Source organism: Chionomys nivalis, chromosome 18 (genome assembly GCF_950005125.1).
Source record: "Chionomys nivalis chromosome 18, mChiNiv1.1, whole genome shotgun sequence".
Lineage (NCBI taxonomy): Eukaryota > Metazoa > Chordata > Mammalia > Rodentia > Cricetidae > Chionomys > Chionomys nivalis.
Window position 1 is genome coordinate 23,610,711 of NC_080103.1, and position 24,237 is coordinate 23,634,947.

The following is a 24,237-nucleotide window of genomic DNA, read 5'->3' on the forward strand; positions in this document are numbered from 1 at the left end:
GAGCTCTGGAGTGATACTTAGCACAGAAAAACAGTGGCTGATAAGATGTGAATAACTGTGTGCCAGAGATAATCTCATGAACCGCAGCCTACTCTAAATGTCTTCAGCTAGAACGGAGCAATTATAATCAAAGAACAACAGGCCGTTCATTTGAGAGGGGGCATAGGAGGACTTGGGGGAAGAGAAGGAAGAAGGGAAGTGATGTAATCACAGTTTAATTAAAATGTATTAAATAAAAAAAAAAAAGAAGAAGAAAGAAGGAAAGGAAGGCTCTCAAGCATCCTGCAGAGTAAGGTGGTTTGCTTGCTTTAACACGAATGTTTCTGCTGACCTGAATAACAGTTTAATATTTTGTTGTTTAGGCTACTTCAGAGAAAAGTTATTTATGGCTCTCTTATCTGAAGTTGAGCTCATGTGGGGAAATGCTTCGTTTCATTTTCAATTGCACTTCAGAAGCCTCCTTTACAGTGGCGATGGTCCTCCAGCGGAAGGCCAACGGCATTGTCCCTTCTTATTTAACATGCTGTAAGATTATAAAGCAGCCATTAATCCTTTTAAAACACTTTTATTCGTGTGCAGAAATTAATAAAGATTTTTAAAAATCATCCTCAAACCTTTTTAGCGGGAACCAGAAGAGCAGACTGGTTGGTAGAGCCTGGAGAACCTGTTTTGTAAACTGAGTCTTATTTTCTTTGTAATTTAGTGATTTATCACCCCTACTTGATTGTCATAAAGAAATGAACAAGCAGAAATTAAACTGGGAAAAATGAAGGCTTGTCAGGAAAGTTTATATAGATCCTGAATGAAGAGACCAACCCACACAGAGACATCAGCCAATACCACACACACGACCCAGGTTGTGCCGTGTGGGTTGCCGTACCTTAGTGGCTCCATGCAGAAGTGGCATGCCTGTGCCCTGGCTTCATGTGATTAGACACCAAGAATTTTGAACTGAACATACTGTGACATATGCCTAGCAATAGATTTCATTTTAAAGAACTTGTTTATATTTAAATTTGGGAATTGGGGGCATTTATCATGAAGCTAGAAGAATAAAATATCAAGACATAGACGTTTTATATAAAGAAAATCTATTAAAAGGCAGAATGAACAGTTGCTGATTTTGTGTGTTGTGGTAGTTCAGGATATAAAGGAATTCTACCCTAAAGAATAATTAGTAAGATATTTACATAATGCTGATGTAATGGATTAAAATCATACATTTTACAACTACTGTTGTCAACATCACTATTGCCCAAAGAAACAATAAGTTGTTTCTACTTGCACCTGTAGATCAATGCTGACTTCCCAGAGTCTGTTGAAGTATTGTTTCTTAATCTTAGCTTTTCTAACTGGAGTAAGATCAAATCTCAAAGTAATTTAATTTGTGTTTCCCTGTGGGTGAGGACGATGGACGTTTTAAGAATGATTCATGGCCGTTCGTAGTTCTTCTGGGAGCTCTGTTCAGCTCCAGAGCCCACTTTTAAACTGGGTGGTTTGTTTGGTTGGTGTTTCATTGTGTGAGATGTGCATTCTTCATCAGAGGTGCAGTTGGCCCTTTGTCTCTATTCTGCAGGATGTGTTTCCATCCTGTAGGCTGCCTCTTCAAATGATTAGCTGTTCCCTTTGCAGTCCAGAATGGTTTTAATTTTATGGAATCCCACTTGTTGATTGTAGTCTTCCTCTCTTGGCTGCTGGAGCTTTATTCAGAAAGTTCTTCCCTGAGCCTGTATCCTGAAGTACACTCCCTGCTCTCTCTTCTAGAAGTTTCCCATTTTCAGGTCTAACATTGGGATATTTGATCTACTTGGAATTGGGAATGGACCTGTATGGGGTTAATGGAGGAGTTGGAGGGAAATATGATAAAAAATACATTGTATGAAATTCCTAAAAATTAATAAAAATATCACCACCACCACCAAACTTAGCAACAGAAAACACAAAACACACTTAACATTCGTTCCTGTTATGTGTGAAAGGCAGATCTGCAAGGGTTATCTTTAAAAGTGCCAGGCTGCAGAGATGAATTGTCTTTCATGGTGAATGCTGTTCTTCAGGGAGGGACTGCCCCAGCCTCCATCCTATTGAGCTGACACAAACAAGGTTTCTCCGTTCTCTGATCCAGGAGAGACCTGTTTTTTTTTTTTTTTTTTTTTTTTTTTTTGTGTGTGTGTGTGTGTGTGGCCTGTTGTTCTGAGATGCTGATGACTGGGATGGCCAGTCAATTTCTAACCTAGGTGTGGGTGTGTCGGCTGGGTTTGTCCTCTTCAGGTCCATTGCCACTCAGCTTAGTAAGCACCACCACTATCATTACTCTTATTAACCACTGCTTTAGGACTGGTATAAAAACCAGAGTGATGGTGACTCTTGGCCAGGGTACGCTGAGGGCCAGCTAGTAGCCATCATTGAGCCATGCACCACAAGCTGACAACCCAGACAAAACACTTATGACAATAATAGTCTAATAATTTGAAATATTTCATTTTGTTTGTAAATACCACACCACCAACTCCACACAAATGTTTCCTAAGATTTTTTAAAAATTTAAATGTGTGTGTGTCTATGTCTTTCTGTCTGTGCTATGCCTGTGTCTGTGCGTGTGTCTGTCTGTATGCCGTGTGTGTGTAGGTACCCACAGAAGCCAGAAAAGGGCATCAGATCGCTGAATCTGAAGTTCCAAGGAGTCGTAGGCCTCCCAACTTAAGTGCTGGGATCTAAACCCTCATCTTCTGGAAAGAGCAGCAAGTGCTCTTAACTTCTGAGCCATCTTTCCCAGTCTCTCTAAGAGACTTTGAAGTAACTTAATAAAAAAGATGTATTGCTGTATTGTCATATAGGTACAAGGATATGATGACAGTTTGATGTAAAAATTTACTGAGTTTCTTGACAGCTGAAAGATAGCTTGTAGTTAATTCCCTTTCTTCTCTTTCCCTGTAAACAAGCTGCTTCAGCTTCCATTCAGAAGTTTATTTAAAGCCAGGTGCTGTTGGGAAGCTTCCTGGGGTACATACAGTCTCTGTTCTCAATGTGTTTAGTGCTTCTTGGGATGATAGTTGGGTAACCGATATTACAATCCAGCATGCCCCTTTCCAGAACAGGTGTGAGCCAGGGGCTGCAGAGCAGAGAAGATGATGTGCAGCCTGCAAGTTAGCCCTACACTTAGGAGCATAACCATTCCAGCAAAATGCACTTTCCAGGCTTGTACACTGTTGTTAAATAAACATAAAACAAATAAACAAACTTCGGTGGACTAAGGAGATGGTCCAATGGACAAAGCCCTTGCTGTGCAAACCCAAAGAGCTGGGTTTGGATCCCTAACACCCGTATAGAGCGAGACACTGCGGCGAGTGTGTAATCCCAACGCTCTCATGGCCATCTCCCTGATGCACATCGCATACATGGCAAAAGAATCTGTTGCAAACAAGGTGGAAATCCAGGAGAGAATCGCTCTAGTGTTTTGAGTAGCTGGTTAGCACAAAGCAATCTCTTTTTCTTCTGTCTGCCCTCTTCCCTCACCGTCCTTGAAGATATTTGTTGTGTTAGGGTCCAGATGGAGTTCTTCGAAGATAGCACATGATCTAGCTGAGTTTTACTCACAGACCAATGCCCATGAAACCCTGCTGGCCCCTGCTGATCCGCCAGGAATATGCACAGGCGTGGTGTCTGTTTAGCGGCAGAGAGCTAAAGGGGCAAGTGAATGTAAGGTGGCTTTGCTATTAGATTTCATCACTCATCCCTGGGGACTCCTGAGAGGAACAGCAGGCGCACTGGGCCTTTCCACACATGAAGAATAGAACTCACTGACTCAGCCTGTCGTCGCTTTCATCCGTACACTCCGCGCCCCGTTTGCTGTTGCCATTTCAGTGAATACCAGTGCCAGCCGTTCAGTGATAAAGATATGGGTGCCATCCTAAGTCGTTCTTCTCCCAGCCCTTACCCTTTCCATATGACCCAGAGTCCTTTATTTTCCTGCTTTCACCCTTCTGGTCCCAATGATTGTCAGCAGTTCTTAGATTAATGCACTGTAGTTCTAATTGTTTTGTTTTTCCTGTCTAACTCATGTCATAATAAAAAGAGAGCCGTGTTTTTCTTCATGCGCTGCAGTGTGATGTCAGTGTAACTTAGTATGTGATTTTCTAAGTTTGAATAAATCTCTAAGCCTCTGTAGATATAAAAGAAAACCCAAATTCTCCTGATTGGGTTGTTGTGAGGACTGAATAGCACCGGTATTTCTCATAGAACTTGGAGCAGAATAAGCACTCAAAACACCTAAAATGCAATGCTAATCTATGCTCCACTCTTCTACCTAGGACCCTTTAGCCTCTTTGTCCTGCTAGGTAACTGCAGTCTCCCTCAGTCCTCTCACGGCTCCTTTCCAGGTCTGTGTGTCCGTGTCAGTCACTCCCTCTGTCCCCGTCCCTCAGTGGTCCACGCCTTACCTATCTCTCCTTCTCACACACACCCTGACTCTGTCTGTTTTCTTCCTCATCCAAGCATCAGCCATTTCAGTCTTAGTGATTCTCACCCCTCACGTTGCGTGGCCTACCAGTTATTTCAGAAAGTTGTCCCCACGCTCCAGGACTCCAGAGAAACTTCCCACATTTGAATAGCATTGCCACCCGATTGTGCAGCTCCAGGTTTGCTTTCTGTGCTCTGAATGACCGCAGCCAGGCTTGGGTGAAAGATTCTGGGTTTTGTCTCCTTTTTGGACCCAATTTTTGGCACTTTCAATTAACTTTTTCAGCATACTAATCAATCAGAATCCACTTGAGGATGTATCTTAGAAAATTCACAATGTCTAAAACGTAATAGGCATCTCACTGATGTTTTTTAAAATAAACTTATGGTTATTAGAACTTCATGTATCCTTATTAAATATTCATCTTGTATACAAATATAAACATTTAAAAATTAAGTTCTTTAATCCTTACTCCTAAAGGTTTAAAGTCTAAGGCAACCTAAAGTGGTCTCGTGAATGAGTGACATGCCTTTATTAAGTTGTCTAACTTTTGGTGAAGACTAGGAGATGGTTATGAAATAGTAAGGTGGGCTAGTTTTGTGCTGTGAAGTATCTCTCTGCAGGCAATTTATTCAAGCTGTTGCAGATGACACAAAAGACCAGGGAACTCGTTTGGATCCCAAAGGATGAATAGACTTGAGGAAGGCTTGTGCTGGCTGATATTGTGTGAGTCACCTTTCTAGCTCTGGGTCATCTTCAGTGAGCTCCAGTTTCTTTCCTTTTGAAAGATTGAGATGTGTGTTGGCTTCTTAGGCCTTCTACAAAGATTGCGGAGTTCTGAGAAAGGTCCATTAAAGGCCTCCTAGGCCAATTCTGTTTAAATGAGGTTTTTCTGCAGCAAGGGCTAGGTCACATCCACGTAAGGTAGAGGCATGGGTTCACTGATTGCTGTTGCCTGGAATCTAGGAGTTGCTGGATGCTCTTTTGTCTTCTAAATACCATCTACAAATGAAAATCAACTTGCCTGTGGCAGTGGCTGATTTCAGAACCAGGTCATGAAAACTGTGAATTGGAGACTTTGACATAAAGAAACGGGATCACGAAGTTAAACAGAGCCCAGGGACGAAATCTTACTCAAAAAAAAAAAATAATAAAATAAAAAAAATAAAACAAAAAACAAATACAAGAACAATGAGAAGATTTTCTTTTCTAAAAAATAAAAGAGTGAGCTGGATGGTGGTGGGGCACGCTTTTAATCCCTGGACTTAGGCCAGTTCTATCTGCAGAGTGGATTCCAGGACAGTCTCTAAAGCTCCAGGAAACCCTGTCTTGAAAAAACCAATAAAATAAAATAAGATAAAATAAAATAATGTCAGTTAATAAGTGAGGAAGGAATCTGAAACTGGAAAAAAATCATTATTTTACAGTCCCAAGTGGATAACAGCAAGGGTCGTCAGTGTATCCGTTGTGATAAATGGTTTAGAAATAAGGCAGACATAGGACATTCACATTCAGGCTATATAGAAATGTTAAAACCAATACACAGAGAGGTGGGAAAGTAACCAGCAACCATCTTAACCAAATGATGGACCTTAGAACTAGCCAGGAGATGTCAGCTCCATCCTGTGCCTTCTGTGCGATGAATTGTGAGGTCTGCAGTATGAGTTATTTCTGCCCATTGGACTTCCGTTCTCAGACAGTGTAGATGCTGGAAAAGCAGGTTAGTGATTCTATGGTAAATTGTCAGACAAGTTAATAATGTAGGATGCCTTATAAGTCAATTATCCTGTGATTTCCATAAAATTCAATATAAAAGAAGAAATCTTAAAATATATTATATCTGCTCCTAGGTTGCCTCTTCTAGAAACGGCTGCATAAACAAGACATGAACAATGCAACCAACAGACATGCATGCTAATGTGGAAGAGGGGAAAGCTCCCAGTATTCCACTCCCAGACAAAGAACTGTAGGCAGCTAGTGAATGCCTAGATGGAGAATTAGCCTCTCCCAGGGAGGAGTCCCCTCCTTGGTTACCCAATACAAAGTGGTCAGGTCTTAATATATACACGAATAGCAAAAATGGACTTAGTAGGTTTATTTATATACTAGTGCATATAACAATAATATAAAACAAAAGAGGCTATCAGTTTGCAGAGTAGCATGGGAGGTGTCAGGGAGTAACATATGTCATAGGAAGGACTGGAGGGAAGAAAGGAAAAGAGGAAGTGATATATCTATATTTTGATTAAAATGTGCTAAAAAGAAAATATATTCCAAAGATAAGCTAGCCAAATGCAATTAAAACCACTGGAGTAGATCTTAGCTTGAGTGAGAAATATAGAAAGAAGTTGAGGATAGAATGGTAAAAACTTGAATAGCCAATATATATTAATTATTAATTCTTTCTAAAGCAAAGTTTGAAAATAAGATGAAAGCAGGATTTTTGATATGTGCTGGTGTTCTTGGTATGTCAGATGGACGGTGAATGATTTAGCAGTGAAGACAATTGTCTGCACCCTCCTTTCAAACAGGACAGACCCCCACCCAAAAGCCAATATAATAAAAGACACGCACAAAAGCGTGCGTAACACTGTTATGACTGCACAGATTGCATTATGTGCTGTATTAGTCTTGCAACCTTTGTTTAGATTTCTTCAATAAATGGAAACAATGAATAGAATCAAAGCGTAACAAATATTTTAGAGGGGGGACACAGTCTGGTGGGCTCAGCTGTGTTTGGGGCCTCCCTAATGATGCCACAGCCCACCTCATCTGTCCCTCAACTTTGTTTCCGTGTGGGCACAGAGCAGAACACCCCAGAGTGTAGAGTGCATGGCGAGCTATCAGCCCCATTTCCAGGCTCTGTGAAAAGCTCCTGGGAATATTACTAGAGAAGCGTAAAGCGGGGCTGTTTAGCATTTCCAGCATCTGTGACGTTGATGTTGCAGGCATTCAGAAACGGCTGCCTAGAAGAAACAGGTATCAAAGAGGGTACTCAGGCTTGAGGCTTTCCTGGAAAGGCAGCAGCGCCCGAGTGACATGGTTCAAATCCAGCAAAGACTTGTTGAGCTCAACAGAATTGAACTTGCAAAAGTTAAGTAAGGTTAATATTGGCTCCAGTTAAGGCATTGCCTGCTTTTCAGGCCGCGTGACTATTTTCAAGTGTTTCAACTTTGATTGATGCTTCTTACTTTTCTGACTTTCGTGGTTAAAGCACTTTAGTAGAAGCCCGCTGCAGTTTTTCCTACACATGGGGAAAATGTGGGTTTAGTGAGACATCCTGAGAGGGTGACATTTGCAACCATGGTGAGCTATGATTCTCGTCACTTAATTATGTAAAAAAAAAAAAAACAACTGTAAGAGAGCAGTTGTATAATCCCTCAGAGAGTAATTATTGCCCGTCTTGGCAGAATGCAAGGCTTTTAATCTGTAAATAAGCAATTCTGGGTGGAGGGGCAGCATGCAGGGTGGTGCTGTGTTGTAAAGGTCTCATGAATCTTTAAAGAGATGGCAGTGGCTGCTTCTGCTGATTGGTTACTGTTTCCATTTCAAAGGGTTCGTGATGCTTCCCTTGTGGTTTTAACCCCTCCTGAAATATTTAAGCCTTTGAGAATGATTCCTGTAAAGGGTAAAAGGTGTCTAAGTTAAGTCCATGACAAATATGAATGAAGAAAAAGCAAGATGAGTTTTTTTTTCAAAATTTATAAATTCATAAAACCAAAATGAGGTCCAATATGGACAGTCAGTGCTTTGGAAACAAAAACAAAGATGCAATGGTTATCTAATGTTACTCACTTATTGGAGGTTAATTTTCTTTTCTTCTCTTTCTTTCCCTGTTCCTTGGTTTTGAGATGCTCTCATGTAGCCCAGGCTAACTCTGAACTCAATGTGTAGCTGAGGATGACTGTGAACTCCTAATACTCATTCTACCGCCCCATGAGCTGGGGTAACAGGTGTGTACTGTAGTAGTAGGAGCTGCAGGCCACTTTCCGCCACCCGGCTGCCTGCACGGCCAGCTTTATCCAAAATAATTACACGGAACTGTATTCTTTTAAACATTGCTTGTCCCATTAGTTTTAACCTCTTATTGGCTAGCTCTTACATATTGATTTAACCCATTTCTAATATTCTGTGTAGCACCACAAGCTGGCTTACCAGGAAAGATCTTAACCTGCATCTGTCTGGAGTGAGAGAATCATGGCGACTCACTGACTCGGCTTCTTTCTCCCAGCATTCTGTTCTGTTTACTCCACCCACCTAAGGGTTGGCCTATCAAATGGGCCAAGGCAGTTTTTTTATTAATTAACCAATGAAAGCAACAGGTTAGAAAGAAATCACTCCCACACCAGTGTACTACACCAGCCGCCAGAAGATTAAGTTTATGAAATTATTTTGGTATTATTGACATATAATAAGTTATAGTTATTTAAAGTTTTGACATAAATACATAAACTTTTAAGATGTATGCCATGGCAGCTCTTGTTTCCAAAATTCTTAAGTTACTAAGCTGAGAGTGGTTGCTGCTTATATGTTCACGTGGGAAACTGAGGCAGAGAGATTACTCTGAGTTCAAGGCCATTCTGGGCGATATAGCAAGCTCCAAGTTAGCTGGGATGACATTTTAAGAACTTGTCATAAACAAACAAACAAACAAACAGATCTAGAACTAATTTGGTTCTGGGGGTATATGTGTAGATGGATATGTGTCTTTTAGATATTAAAATTGAACCCCAATGTCTGATTCTTAAGTTGTCCTTAGCAACTTCCTGTCCACCTCCTGTTCCAGTCATAGGGATGAGCTTGGTATCCCAACATAGGGACCTTTCTCCTTTGTCTGCTCAAGAACTTCGTTGTGTAAGGATACCTTTTTCTGAATAGCTGTCATACTTCTGTAAGAATGCCTCTTTCTAGATAACAGTCATGTTTCTGTAAGGGTAAGGATGCCACTTTCTGGATAACTGTCATCTTTGTAGGGGTAAGGATGCCTATTTCTAGATAACCGTCATGCTTCTGTCCCCTTTGCTGTGTCACTCATCAGCCTCTATCCTGCCTTCACTTTCACTCTTTCCTGTAGCAATATCTGCTCCAGACAACCTTTGTCCCGTCCCTGTCCCCATAGATCTTCCCTACTGTCAAGGAGCCTATAACCTTCACTGCCAAATTTCCTAGACAGTGCCCATCTCTGTCTTACCGGTCACCTGAAATGTCTGATGTAGTTTGTCTCCTTCTCTACTTTACATGACTTTGGGGACACCTGTTCTCCTGAATCTCTCTTTCAGCACTGGCCACTTTTTCTCACACCTCTCTGTGGGCTTCTCTTCCTGATCGCCTAAGACTTTGTGGTCCAAGTCCGCCTCAGTCAATGTCACAGTTAATGCTGTCTCTACTCTTAAAGTGGTGGTTCTCAACACCTCGGCCATGCTCCCTCCCCCTGTGATCGCATATCAGATATTTACATTACTATTCACAACAGTAGCAAAATTACAGTTACGAAGTAGCAACAAAAACAATTTTGTGGCTGGGGGGTCACCACAACATGAGGAACTGTTTGAAAGGGTCACAGTGTTCGGAAGATTGAGAACCGCTGCTGAAGATTCCAAAACTTAGGTCTGAAGTCCATGCCTATGTCACCTGGGCTGTATACTTACATATCCATTGCTGCCTGGCGGTCAATGGCTCCTCTGATGGCACCCAGCGCTAGTGTATCCTTGTTTTCCCACAGTCCTCTCTCACTTGGATTGGTGCAGTAGCCTCCTGTTTCTCTACCGTGTGCTTTCCCCAATATCCTTCCATCTGTCTTCAACACAGCTGCTCCTGAAAGACCCTTAGAAGCTATGAAATTTTGTCTCACTTTTGGCCCACGCTTCTGGGATTTCCTATATGTGAATAAAGGCTGCCCAATAGGCCTCCCTGTCTGACCCCTACATTTCCCTTACCTTTAGTTTTTGCCCTGACACACACTCTGCTCTAGTGTCTCTAGACACTCCTACCTCAGACCACCTCCCTTCTCCATCCACCCTCTTGGTGAAATTCCTTCTAATCATTCTAGTTAAGCTCCACCTGCCGCTGCTTCCTTGCTCTCCAGATCCCTTCTCCAGGCCCTATGTAAAAACATAAAAAACAATTTGTTTGTTTCCATGTCTGTGTTTAGGTGTCATATCATATTTCAATGTAAGTTTCAAGAGGGTACAAACCATGTTTTTCTGGTCAGAGTCAGTTCAAAGTACTGCTGGCTGATCAAAAGCAATAAGGTGGCTTAGGAAGCTAGGGAATACGTATTGTCTCTGCTGTACAGAATTTAGAGCTGAAACAGACATGTAAACAGAAGAGGGTGAGTGTTTGGAAAGAGGGAGGGAATTAGAAGGTAGTGGGGGCAAGAGAAGACAATGGGCAATGGATGTGATGAATACACACTGTACACATGCTGAACATTATTTTGTATGACTCACAGACCCATGAAAGGATAGAACAAGAAGAAAGACCCAAATCGGTCCTTCCTTGGCACTTTTATCATGGCATATGTGTGACAGAAGACAGGTCACACTCAGAAAAAAAAATCAATGCTATTGTTTTTCTTCCTCAGTTTCTCTGTCTGAAGAATATCCGGACATTTCTGTCAGCCTGCTGTGAGACATTTGGAATGAGGAAAAGCGAACTTTTTGAAGCATTTGACCTGTTTGATGTTCGTGACTTTGGAAAGGTATGGATTGTTTGCTTCTTAATTAATCCTTTGAATATAGTTCTGGGAGCTGAACCAGAGTCTTGCGTATGGTAGGCCAATGCTTCACTATTGAGCTACACTACCCTCGCCCTTGCCTAGGTTTAATTTTTTTCACTGGAGAGTATTTACCCAAAATCAAAGTGTCTTAAGTGGCCTATATAGTTAAATGTCATGAGTAGTGGCTTAGCAAATAAGTAAAAGCCGCATTCTAGAGAACAAGATCAAACAGCAGCAACAACATTGCAAGTGAGTTCAGAAGTGCTTTGTGACTCAAAGCAGGGGCGCCTTTTATCCACAGGTCATCCTTCCTGCTCTTGCCTCCTCCAAGGCTGAGTTGTCATCCTTCATGTCCCAGGGCCAATGCGCTTTTCCTATGGCCTTCTCTCTACTGCAAGGCATCTTACTTTTGGAAGCTGAGAATGTGAAGTTACTGTTCTCAATGTAAAAACTTTGAACAACTCTTTGGAAAAGATGAAATATGGTATCGGGTGGTGCTGGGACGAACCCAGGACCTCATACATACTAGCTTGTCCTCTCTCTCTGAGTTCCGTCGCTACCGGGAGATTGTCGGATCGCTTGCATTTCCGTGATGTTTTTCACATGGAAATGGCTTTATTATTTATGTTATTACTTTGGTGAACACTAAGTCCACTGTGAAAGAAAACACGTTTGGTCAGGTGAGATTACCCCGTGGGTGCCTGTGCTTGCCACCAAGCCCGATGACCTGTATGATAGCCAGGCCTCACATGGCAGACAGAAGTGACTCCTGCAAGTTATCTTCTGACCTCTACGTGCATACCATAGAATTTGGCATCCCCCTATAAATTAATTAAAAGTTAAAATCATACTTTTAAAAATTATTATTTTTTTATGAATTGATATGAATTTAAGCCCCTTTCCTGGCATAGCCTGGAGTCAGCTAGCTCCATTGCATTTTGAAAGTAGGCATGTAAGAAGAGAAAGAAAGCTAGGCTGAGTCTGGGGGTGGACCTCTCTGTTAAGCCTGTCTTACATGTGCTAGACTTTGATTTTAGTCCTTAGCTGCAAGTTGCAGTGGGGAGGAAAAAACTAAGTTCTCCTTTTAAGAATATTTTGCTTTATCTGTATGAGTGTTTTGCCTGCTCTGATGTCTGTGAACCACAAATGTACCTGGTGCCCTCAGAGCCCATGGAACTGGGACCATGTGGGTACTAGCAATCCAAACTGGTCCTCTGCAAGAACGACAAGTGCGTTTAGGTTCTCAGCCATCTCTCCAGGCCCCATCCTTTTTCCTTAATCTGGGTACGAGTATCTTCCCAAGTATCTGCCTGAGACTGGCATTTTACTTAACATCTAGAATGTAATATTTGGTCAAGCACTGGATGGGTTTTCTTGGCAAAAACTTGTCCCAGAAATATTAGAATTTTGATGAAAGCGCAGAGCAAAGATGGGAAGCTCTTTCATGTGGGGAGGTTGAAGACTGAGCCTCTTTCTGGCTTAGACCCAGAGTCAGTCCGTGAGTGTGAACAGTTCTCAGCCTGTGGGTCATCAGGTTTCTTGCCAGCATGGGAGAAAAGGGAGACGGTAACATTACGGATTGTCTTTATCGCCGACATGCTACCAGCGAACTGACTTGGGGTCCTAAGTACAGTGATGGGGGGTAAAATATGGTGGCATAAGGAACAGGAAGACAGGTCATGAGGAAGCAAAGTGAAGCCTGTTTACAGCTGTGCTGTGCTGCCGTCGAAGGCAGGCGATCGAGTTGAAGTCCAGGAGGTAGGTAACTGTAGCTGAACCTTTGGAGGTGAGGCTTCCAGAGGAGACTCTTCTTGTCTATGGTGTGGAGTGGCGTGCCTGCTTGATGACTGGGAAAGTACCTGAAAGAAGCATGCGTGAGAAGCAGACTGTGGCATGTGCAGCGTGGCTTTTCTTGTGGGAGCTAAGACTTGCAGCCAAAGCCAAGCCGTCAGCCCAGAGAGAATTGCACATCCTAAGGGAGGAATTAAGACAAGGAAATGACATGCTGGTGTTATCCACTGTGTCAGCCTTTGATTTGTCAAGCAGATTGGATGAAAGAGAAAATGAGATACAAGTGTTTCTTTGCTGTTTCTTGTGAAGGGGGGGGGGGCTGAAGAGAAAGAACACAAATTAAATCTGTGTTTAAAAACATTTCCTGGTATCCAGAATTTTGGAATGTGTGGGAAGAATTGGATGATGAGAAAAATAGGGGATGGAGAAGTAATAGAAAGCACCTCCTCCCACAGAGGAAGGGGAAGATCTGTGATTCAGCTTGCAGGCTAGGGACTGGTGGCACACACCTTTAATTCCAGGACTAGGGAGACAGAGGCAGATGGCTCTCTATGAGTTCAAGGCCACCCTGGGATACGCAAACTTGATCCAGAAATAGATCCAGCTGGTGGTAGCTCACACTTTTCATCCGAGTATCCCCGCACTAGGGTGTGGAGACAAGAGTGATATGGCTGGGTGGAGAGAGGAATATAAAGGGGAAGAGCAAAGAACTCTCTGGAGTATGGAGTATGGTATCTGAGGACTCATGGAGAAAGGATCTGGCCCCTTTGGTTTGAAGATTTGGTAGAGGGGTAAAAGGTCTCTTTAGTGGTTGGCTGCTTTGCTTTTCTGATCTTCAGGTTGAACACCAATATCTGTCTCTGTATTTTATTATTCATGCTACGGAATACCATTTAAACAGCAACGAGGGACTCTATTTATTTTGGGGTGAGATGTTCTGGTTGTGCAGCCGCTTTGAGGTAACCCATGCTAGCAAATATGATGAAGCCGCTTTGAGGAAACCCATGGCTAACTTATATGTTGAAGTGCTTCAATTTCTACTCATAGGAAACTTAAAGCCCACATTTATTTGGTGGCTTTGGGGGGGGGGTCTAGAAATATAATTATAATGATAATATCTTGTTATTTTTCTATTGCACTTTGAAGTTTTCAGAGTGCTTGTTACCGCTGAGTCATGTGCTTCTCAAAGCACCGTGAAGGCAGCCTGTAAATGTGATGGGTAAGGAAGGCACAGAGGGTTCGACATCTGCCGTGGGGTTAGGGACAGAATCTGCAATCTGGCTTCCTGGCCTTTCTCCTCTCTACTCTTCTCTGCTGTCCTTGTTTTGGGTCTCACTGGATGGTCAAGGAAGTGTGGTTGAACATGAAGGAGAAGCCAAAGTTTTTTTAAAATTAAAAAGCATAAGAGACACATTGACTTTGAATCCAGTTTTGGACTGGTTCATCTGCGAGGAAAGGTCAGATTCAGGATGCTGTGTGAGGCACAGAGTAATGGTGGCCGAAGTGAGTAAGTCTAGGCAGAGAAGAGTGTCATAGGCTCTCACTTATGCACAAATATCTTTCAGCTGTCCCCTCTGCCCTTCGTGACATCATGATGTTTTCTAGATTCCACCAAACCTCTTCTTTAGTGTTGTTTTTGGCAACGTATTTAGAATTATAGGCCTGGCGTGGATGTGTTTGCTTTTGGAAATTAAGACTATCCTGGGAAAATGTCAATCAGCCCAGATGAATGATAATTTTCTCATGGTGGAGAGCACACATTTGAGTTCCATAGAATGGCCTATAATTATTTTGCCTTTCAGCAGTGCCCTGATTCCTAGTATTGAGTTCTCTATTCAATCCTGGTTCACTTCAATTTGCTCTGAGTTAACGTCAACACAAATTCTAATTGGATCCAATTACAGCTTGTCTAACCTGTCCAAAGAAAGAAGCCTCAGCATAAGATGACCGCTGTCCTTAACTCCGAGTGGCCGTGCATTTCATGCAGGACCAGGGCTGGTAGCCTGGCCTCTTTCAGGGAGCAGCAGAGGCTTGAGGTTAACAGGTGGTGGTAGTTTCTTGGGTGCTGAGAAAGAGACAGGGTTTTTGCCTCAGGCAGAGGCCAGCCTGCTCTGGGGAGAAGCATCCTTGTTCTTCTAGTCCTCTTACATAGCTTCGCTTTGTCTTTGAGTTTATATTAGAAAAAAATTCACTATTTTCTAACTTTTCAAAATAATCAATCCATTTCTGGCTTTATGGTAACAACCATAAGTAAAATCTTGTTTTCTTTGCGTAAGGCACAGGTTTTTAAAACAATGTTTCCCACCCCTGGGATTATCTTAGAAATCCCTTGTTCCATTCTGGTCAGCCCTCGTGTCAGGATCTGGACATTTGCTCATTTCATGTCATGCTGAATGTGTTGGCTTTCACTGTGTCCTGTTTGCCGTTTTGATGAACTCAAGCTGTTTGGAAGTGTGTCCTCCCACATTGTCAGTCGGTCCATCTGTGGTACATGAGCATGTGGGGCTTTCTTTAATAAGGTCATTTTGAGCAGGTTGTAGGACTTGCATTGAGGCTTCATCCTACCCAGGTGAGCGTGTTTTCTGAGTCCTAACATTATACTGACGCACCTCTCTGAGCTCTGGTTTCCTGATCTATAAGTCGAGGATCAGTGTATGCGTCAGTATAATGTTAGGACTCAGAAAACACTAGCTATTACTATATTCATTGCTATGATTAACATTGATGTTATATTTTTTTATTCACTGGGGATAGAGCCTAGGGTGTTATACATACTTGACAAGAACATTACCTCCTGGTACTATTATAGTATATCCTCAGCTGCTGCCATTGCTTCCCTCTCCCCCTTCCTCCTCCTTATTTTGAGGTAGGATCTCACTAACTTACCCAGACTGACCTTGAACTGATCACGTAGTCCAGGTTGATCTTGGATTTGCTGTTTTCTCACCTCAGTCTTCCTGGTAGCTGGGATTACAGACTTGAGGTACAAGGGCTGGCTAACACTATTATTTTGAATAAGCTTGAGATTCATTAGTAAACATCTGGAATTCAATTTTGAATTGAGTGTGGGAACTAATATCATTTGCGGGGTGAGTTTGGGAAATTAATTGTGGTCCTTCAGCAGTACTCTCCCTCTTCTGTGGCCGCACAGAAGAAAAGCAACCCTTCCCTTTCTCCATTTAGTTGAGATGGTTTGTTCAGCTGGGCTTTACTCTTCCTTTGCCGTGTGATGCATCTGGTATATTGTTGTTACCACTATTGTTTGCTCTCTTAGATTAGAAGTGTTGCATGTGGGCCTGTGAGACTTGGAGGAGCCACAGGCAGCTGGGTTCCAGTTCAGAGGGAATAGAGCCTACTGACATCCTGTGCCCAGAGCTGAATGCATGTGTCTGTGCGTTCTTTCCATGACCCCAACCAATGTGTTCCTTATTTTTTTCCTTTGAGCCAATTTCTCTTAGTTTTCTCAACCAAAGGTGACAGAAATTAAGGAGATTTCTTGTTTTACAATTCAAATTCTTTTAAGCATGTAGAAATATTTCTTCTCTTGTCCCTATACATCTGTGTCAGTTTTCCGATCTCTCATTTACTGGAGGGAAAAGATGAGCCAGAGTCCCAGAGCCTCTCTGCTGGGCACTATGCATGCAGCTAACAGGAGTTTAATGCTGGCTTCATGGTAAATACTTTCCTTATCATCTTAATTGACTCAAAGAATATCAAGGTCTTCAGGTTTCCGTGGGTCACAGTCATCAGGAGTCTTTCCCACCTCTGTTTCTGCCTTGTGGGGATTAAGAAAATGAACACAAGAGCCTCTGCAGGTTGTGTGTTGCTGACATCTGGCCTATTTCCAATGAAATGGAAAGGACAGGTTGAAAGGCCTTACAGCACCCTCCCTCCCACCTGAAGTAAAGACACATACTGACTTGAACAAAATGGTGGCGGAAGCCAGCAAAGCCTGTAATAAATGGTTTAGTGTGACCTCACCCAAGCCCTCTGATTCTTTGTCTGTGAATGGAATCAACTATACATGTTTGGTGTGTTATGCAAATGTCTGGCTCGCTGCCCAGAAAATGATTGAGTAAATGAATTTAGAACAAGTCTGGAGCTGGTGGTTTGGGTAGATATAGATCATTCAGAGTGCTGAGTGTGGGGCATGGCTAGGGTCAGAAAGAAAACTTTAGTGGCACTTTTGCTCAAACTCAGTTTGACTTGATGAAATGATGATACTCATTGTTTACACCCTATGTTGTCCTTGGCTCATGTAAGTGTTTTGTTGAATGTTTTTGTGTCGACTTAGATATTGAACTCTATAGTACAACTGTCACTGAAGGCAACTGTTGCATTAAGCGCATCAAGTTGTATTTTCTTTGCAGGATATGAATTACATCTGTAGTTATACCAGAATAGCTTTTGGGTAAAGGCTGGATAGAGCCTTTAGTGCCTTAAATGCATTGGGTGTGCGGAGAAAATAGAGGGTTATCAAGCTAACTTAATATTGAGAGGGACTTTTATATGATTTGTTTGGTAGAAATCGCCACCTGTTCTTCTCATCTCCTGGCAGATTATTCATAGTAACCTGCTGCTACCAAGCTACCCTGTAGTCAGACATTTCTCTCCTGCCTGTCAGTTCCCAAATAACAACCCAGAGGCCTAATACTGCTTATAAATGCTTGACCGATAGCTCAGGCTTGTTACTAGCTAACTCTTACACTTAAATTGACCCATATTTCCTATCCATGTTTTGCCATATGGCTCATGGCTTGTTGCCTCATTTTCTATGTGTCCTGCTTGCTTGGTACCTGGCAGGCATCTGCCTTCTTCTTCCCAGAGTCCTCTGTTTCTGGCTGTCCCACCTATACTTCCTGCCTGGCTATCAGCCTGTCACCTTTTTATTAACCAATGAGAATAATACATAGTCACAGTGTACAGAAGAATTTTCCACAGCTCTACCCTTCCATTGTGAGCTTAAATATCTGTTTATCCCATAATGCCTCGTGTGTAGGTTTAGTTGGTGATGTTGCTAAGGCTTTTTTTTTTTTTTTTTGCCTTTCTCCCTTTCCAACTTGATGTGCACAGCTCAGTATATATACATAATTGTCCAAGGACCTTTATCTGCCTGGTCTGTGATGTAATACCTAGCTGACTTCCTAGACCTTTGTACCTGAATGACTGGATCATCTTCACATCTCCATCCTGGTAGACACTGGGAATCTTCACCTTTCAGAGTTCCTACACCAGCATCCTGCATGTGAGAGCCTGAATTGGGTTTTCTTCTGGAACTCTTCGCCTGACTTTCTCTGTCATAAGAAACCCTGACTAACCAAAAGCGTTTACATCTTTTCTGCTTGAAGGTGCTCTAGGTACCTCATGTTGGGTGTTTTGACAAAGAACCCTCTTAGCTAGCACAGGCATACCGATCAACAACTGTGCCTATAGCTGGGATGAGCGTGTGTGGCATGTAAAACTAGAATCCTTCTCTCTGTGCACTTGTGCTTGGACTCTCTTATGAGTAGAGTCACATCCCTCCTTTGCAGTCCTACCCACTTCACATTATTCAGAACTTTCAGAGGTTATGTAGGATGTAGGGCCCTAGTTCTTTCAAAGCCCTCAAAGGAACAGATCTGCATGGTTTCTCCAAGCCAGGTGCTGTTACAGACTGGGCAGCATGGTTCCTGGGATAATACCCAATGCTGGCAATCTCTTGCTTCCATCACGGTTCAGCTCAGGGGCCCAACTACCCCCATTAAAAGTTTAGCCTCTGCCTCAAGCCTCCCTTACTAATGCAGAGCTCTGTTCAGAGGACCCTCAGAATCAATTGCTACTGCAAGCTTAGGGCAGTTCTTCCTTCTGTGTACTGCTCATAGATGCCCATTTCCAGCTCCAGAAAATTGCTGGCAGCCTCACCTCTTCCTCCCAGATGACTCTGGACTTTTCCCATGAGTCAGCTTATTTCAAGTCTCTTGAGGAATTTACCAAGATTCAACCAACTGCTCACAAAGACTCCTTTACTTTGTCCCCTTGAAGAATAGAAGACGGTGTGTTTTTCTGTAACTAAGGAGGAGCTCTGAAGTGGTTGCTCCTTAGCAAAGAGAACTCCTTCCCAGGCCTTTATTTCTGTTTATTTAAGCAGAGAAAAGGCACAGCTTTCAGCCTTCCCCCATGTATGGGTGTGACTGGCTATTAATATAGTTCCTGCATCATTAGCTTTATTCCTCTCTTTGATTGTGGACCAGAGATGACCTTTTCCAACAATGTTTGTACCTGTCTCGCTCTCTTAGGGGTATTGAATACCTGGGTAATTTCCCATGCTTATCATGTCTTGTAGAACTCTAGTACCTGACCCATGCAAAGGTCACTCTTCATACCAGGGTTTCTTAAACTCTTCTACCCACAATCCCTTTATACTGGAGAATTTTTTCTATGACCCCTGTAATATAGGTATATAAAATGGATATACTAATCAAACATTGGATGGCTATTAGCCATGAATTTATGCCAAAAATAATTCTTTGTTATTACATTTACCATTAGTAAAGATTACCATTTAGTAAAGATGAATACAAATTTTCATGCTAATTAAATGGGTATGCTTGTTGTCGAATAGTACAATCCAAAGATAATCTGATTTGATACTTACAAGCTGAGGAATCGTAGGAAAATATTAAACATGTATATTTCATAGTTATACCATTGTTTATAGAAGAGCAGAAAGCTGTATGTAAAGTAAAAACATCTGTTACATACAATGAAAATTCACCATATATAATTTTGAAATACACTGTATGTTTATAATATTCAATTATCTTGAATTGGAGCTGTTGTGTGTCTGGCTGTTTGTTGGTGCTGCATGGCATAACGGCATGTGCAGTCTGTGTATGGTGCTGTGTGTGTTCAGAATGAAGGCTGCAGTGAAGCTGTGTGATGCAACTTGGGTGAGCACTGCCCAAGATACTTTGGGTTTGCTACATGCTGAATTTCAAATTGGTTTTGGTTGATGCCCATTCGGAAACCCTCACCGCTGTCATTGTTCTCATGGTCTCTGCACCCACTTACACAACCCCACACACATGGTTGAGGTAGCTGTGCTTTATGCTTTGCTGTTGATTCAAGACATTATTTTGGGGTCTCCTTTTTAATAGTATCAGAGCCAGTTCTAAATGAATAAGTAAATACATAAATAACCACCAAGAACTCTAATCTTCACAGGGTTGAAAACTTCTGCTTTACTATTTCCTAAACAATGTCCCAAGGAGCCTCTGTGTCCTATGAAATATTAATAGGAAGCTTGGGAAGAAACCATTCATGCTGGGCAGTACTGCCTGTTCTGTGAGCTGTAACAATACAGGCACTCGAAGTCTTGCTTAGTCTAGGGTTTCTCATGATTGTGTATCGTGAGCTGTGGGTACCCTATGGTTGTTTCACACTTATGTATAAAATCTGATCTTTCTCCTCTAAACTTATTTGTGTTTGGATAAACCTATTGCTTCATTCTGCCAGGATGTGCACAGTAACAAATGCTGCTCCTTTAACCATACTTACTTCTGCCTTTAAAAACTCTCATCAAAGGCACTGTGTTACTTCTCACTTTGCCCTGAGTTCCAAGTCATTTCAAATGAATCTTCAGGGTAATTTTCCACAGCTCCAAATCTGACAGTTTCATAGAGGTGAGAACTAGTGACTGACTGCTCTACTTCTCTGATTTTTCAGCTTTCACTCCCTAATATCTGACTCTGGGTTTTTATTATTAAGACCAATTAGAAATTGCGCTGCACTTCCGTCTTTCCAGTTCTCACTTTCCTGACTCTGTGGTTTGCCTGGCTTTAGTTCCACTAAATTACTAGTCATCATGACTCATTTGATTAGAATTTATTAATATCATTTTCTTTGCCTTTCTCTCCTCACATCCATTAGCCCCTTGTTTTTATTGATTTAGTTCAAGATAAAACACCCTTGCTTCCAATCTGAGAATGTACGCTTTATCCAAATATTCGAGTCTGGCTGGTTCTGAGAGATACTGTCCCCTTTTGCCTGGCTTTTGCTGACTTGTCTCTGGTTGTTCTCTATTTCTGACGAAGACCCCCATTTTCTCTTCTGTATCATGCAAAACTGACCTAGCAATATTGTTTGCCTTCCTTGACATTATGAAAGCAGGCAAAACTGCATTTCTTCTTTCCTTGTCCCGTGTGACATGGTATGGAAAGTGTGTGAAAAATGACCATGATCCCTACTCTGTTGGCAGAGGCTGCTCATTCGTTTCCTGGCTGCCCAGACCTGAAATAATTACCCAGAAACCATAGTAATTACAACATTGCTTGACCTATTAGTTTATGCATATCTCTAGATAACGCCTATATCTTAAACCAACCCATGTCTATCAATCTGTGTGTTATCACAGGATCGTGGTCTACTGGCAAGGTTTCAACTTTATCTGCTCCAGTGACTACATGGCATCTCACTGACTCTGCCTCCTCTCTCACTGTATCTCTTCCAGCCTGACTATATTCTGCCCTGTTATAGGCCCAAGCAGCTTCTTTATTCACCCATGGCAATCAAACATATTCACAGCATACAAAGGGGAATCTCACATCACTACTCCATGGAGCTGAACTGAGGAGTTTGGGTTGGACTTTTTGGGTAAAGCAGTTGGAGTAGGATGGAACAGTGAATAAGGGTGACTTTGAGTACGGTATTCCTGATGCCCTGAACCTGAGGCTTTGCTTTCTGTGGTTTTAGTTAACCGTGCTTCCACATAATCATATAATGGTAAATGGCAAATTGCAGAATGGACTCACAAGTTCTGTCCATAACCAATGAGAGGAATAGGGATTGTTAATAGCTAGTCAGGCTAGGGATGTTAGAAGTTCTTTCTACTTTCTCTACTTAAATAGGTCCAAAAGAGTTCTTAGGTACAAGAATGGTTGATTGTTCTGAGGATGGTGAAGAAACTAATGCTATCTCATTTTGACCTGAGTTGGAGATCATCCCTTTGTCCAGCATTGTCTGGTCTGTGTAAGAATTCTTATTTTACTTAGTGCGATTGCTCCCTGTACCTGGGAGGGACACATTCAACATCTCCAGTGGATGCCTGAGCACTCACTGCTGAACTCTCTCACATACACGGTTATATGTGCAAATTTAATGTCTTCTCTATCATATTATTTGTCTACTGTAGATATAATATTCATAGCATGACATTTTATAGTAAAACCAGCGCATGCCTCTTTTCCATCCCCAATTTCAGAGGTGAAGATTCATTCTTGTCGTCTCTCTGAGCAACCTCAGGATGCATTGTTTTCTTCCTTTTAATTAAGTTGAGAACTTTTACCTTTTCACTTACAGAGCACTCCTCATGGCTTCTCCTTGGCATATCCAGATTGCCATGGTTACTGCTCCTGCCCTTTGGGGATGTTATTAAGTTAAATAGAGATACTTAAGCATAAGCCTACACTATTGTGACAGTCCATCTGATATACAAGATGGCTACCACACAGCTAACAGGGAGGTAGCATTTATAGTGTGGATACATTGGACAAAGGGATGATTTATGGGCTAGGAAGGATGGAGATGTTATATTACTCAGGATGGCTAACAATAGAAAATTTGATAATTGTTTATTTCTAGAATTTTCTGTTAAATATTTTCAGATTGGTTGGTCCTGGGTGAGTGAAGCCATTTTAAGTAAAGCTATGGACACAGGGAGAAAGCTTTAGTGGTTCCCAGCCACAGGAGACGTAAACGTTCTTGATCCAAGACAGGCAAACCAAACCAAAACGTTCCATGGTGATGCTGCCACAATCTCTGACATCTGTGATGCTAATGAAACCCAAGTCTGTGAAATTGCAAAAAGGAAGAAAGAAATGTGCTTGCTTGCTGTGCAGCTCCATATGGAGAATGCTAAGGCCACAGCTCGTGGTTACAGTTGTTCATGACTGACATGAGCAGAAGAGAGAAAGGTGTTGCACCAGAAAGCATTGAGCTCTCACAAAGAGTCCAGAAAGAGGTCTCATGCAAGCAAGGCCAAGCCATCACTGCAATCAGGGATGGCTAATTAGAGCCAGATTACAGGATTCAGCATTACTCACAGATAGTTGTTGCATGGTTAATAAAAATTCAGGGTCAGAAATTGAGGTTCAACCTGAAGATCCAAAAAGCAAAGTAGCCAGCCACTGGCTCTTACCTTGACCTCAGTCTGAAATTACAGTCCTGCCTCCTGGAATCTCAGAAGGAGAATGTATGTGAGAGCTGTTTCTTCCCTTTTTATAATCCTCTCTCCAGCTGGGATTAAGGTGTGCACCACCCGGTTTCTATGGTAACTAGGATGGCTACTGGGATTAAAGGTGTGTGTTACCATAGCCTGGTCTGTAGGGCTGACCAGTGGGACTGTTTCACTCACAGATCTTCAGGCAGTCTTTCTTTATTAAAATACAATTGAAATGCCACTACAGATAGTGGCATAACATCAACAGGTGTCTTAGAGAGTGGTCCTCGTGGCTAAGGGACCCTTTGCCATTCTCCTGTCCTTCCTACACTGAAAATATTAGCAGCTAGGGACTGCATCATTGATCTGCAATAGCAGTCAAGGTCTCTCTCTGCCCTTTCAGGTTGTTGAGTTGAGGAATCAAAACACATGAAAGATAAACAAGATAATTGCAGTTACAGTGGTAAATGCTACTGAAGAAATAAATAAAGCAAAGTGTTGAACAACCCAAGGAAGCCTGGCATGCAGCAGAGAAAGGACACACTCTGAAATGCTGAGAGAGGAATAGTAGTGTTTCACTGCATGTCTAATTCACATTATAAATACGTCCCAGAGGGCGTTTTAATTAGATTCGAGTTTTGCCTTTTCCAGTACATCCCCTAGAGCTAGGTCTCCAAGTTGATCTCAGTTTTCTCCAACCCTAAAATCCTTTCTGGTTGTGAAACAGCCACTCCCTGTACAAGGGCAACGTGCGCATATTGTGTTCTGCGGGAAGGCTTCACTTTGGTGGTTGATAGTTGTGTAATCCTCTCCAAAAAGCACCTATGTTTCAGCTTTTCTTTCCTATCTGGGGCTGCTCCACTTTCAGGGCTAGTGACCGTCTGTCAGAACTATAAACTCCCAGGACACACAAAGACTCCTGTTCTACCCATACTTTGGAGGAATGAAGGTATTCCCGAGACAGAGGAGCCAATGCAGGTTGTCCCTTAGCTACTGAATCCCCTTTCAGCCTACCCACTTCTTCATGCAGAACTGGAAATGTAGTATGCGAATATAACTTTTGCTTATAAGTTC

At 42.1% G+C, this 24,237-nt stretch overlaps 1 protein-coding gene across 2 annotated transcripts in view; it reads left to right on the plus strand.

Annotated features, from left to right (window-relative positions):
* The window catches only part of Vav3 (vav guanine nucleotide exchange factor 3), a 317,139-nt gene that overhangs the window by 61,953 nt on the left and 230,949 nt on the right, over positions 1–24,237 (plus strand). For both annotated transcript variants that reach the window (XM_057793503.1, XM_057793504.1), the window contains exon 2: positions 11,043–11,159. In XM_057793503.1, the coding sequence (XP_057649486.1) occupies positions 11,043–11,159 (117 nt within the window). The remainder of the gene's footprint in view (positions 1–11,042; positions 11,160–24,237) is intronic.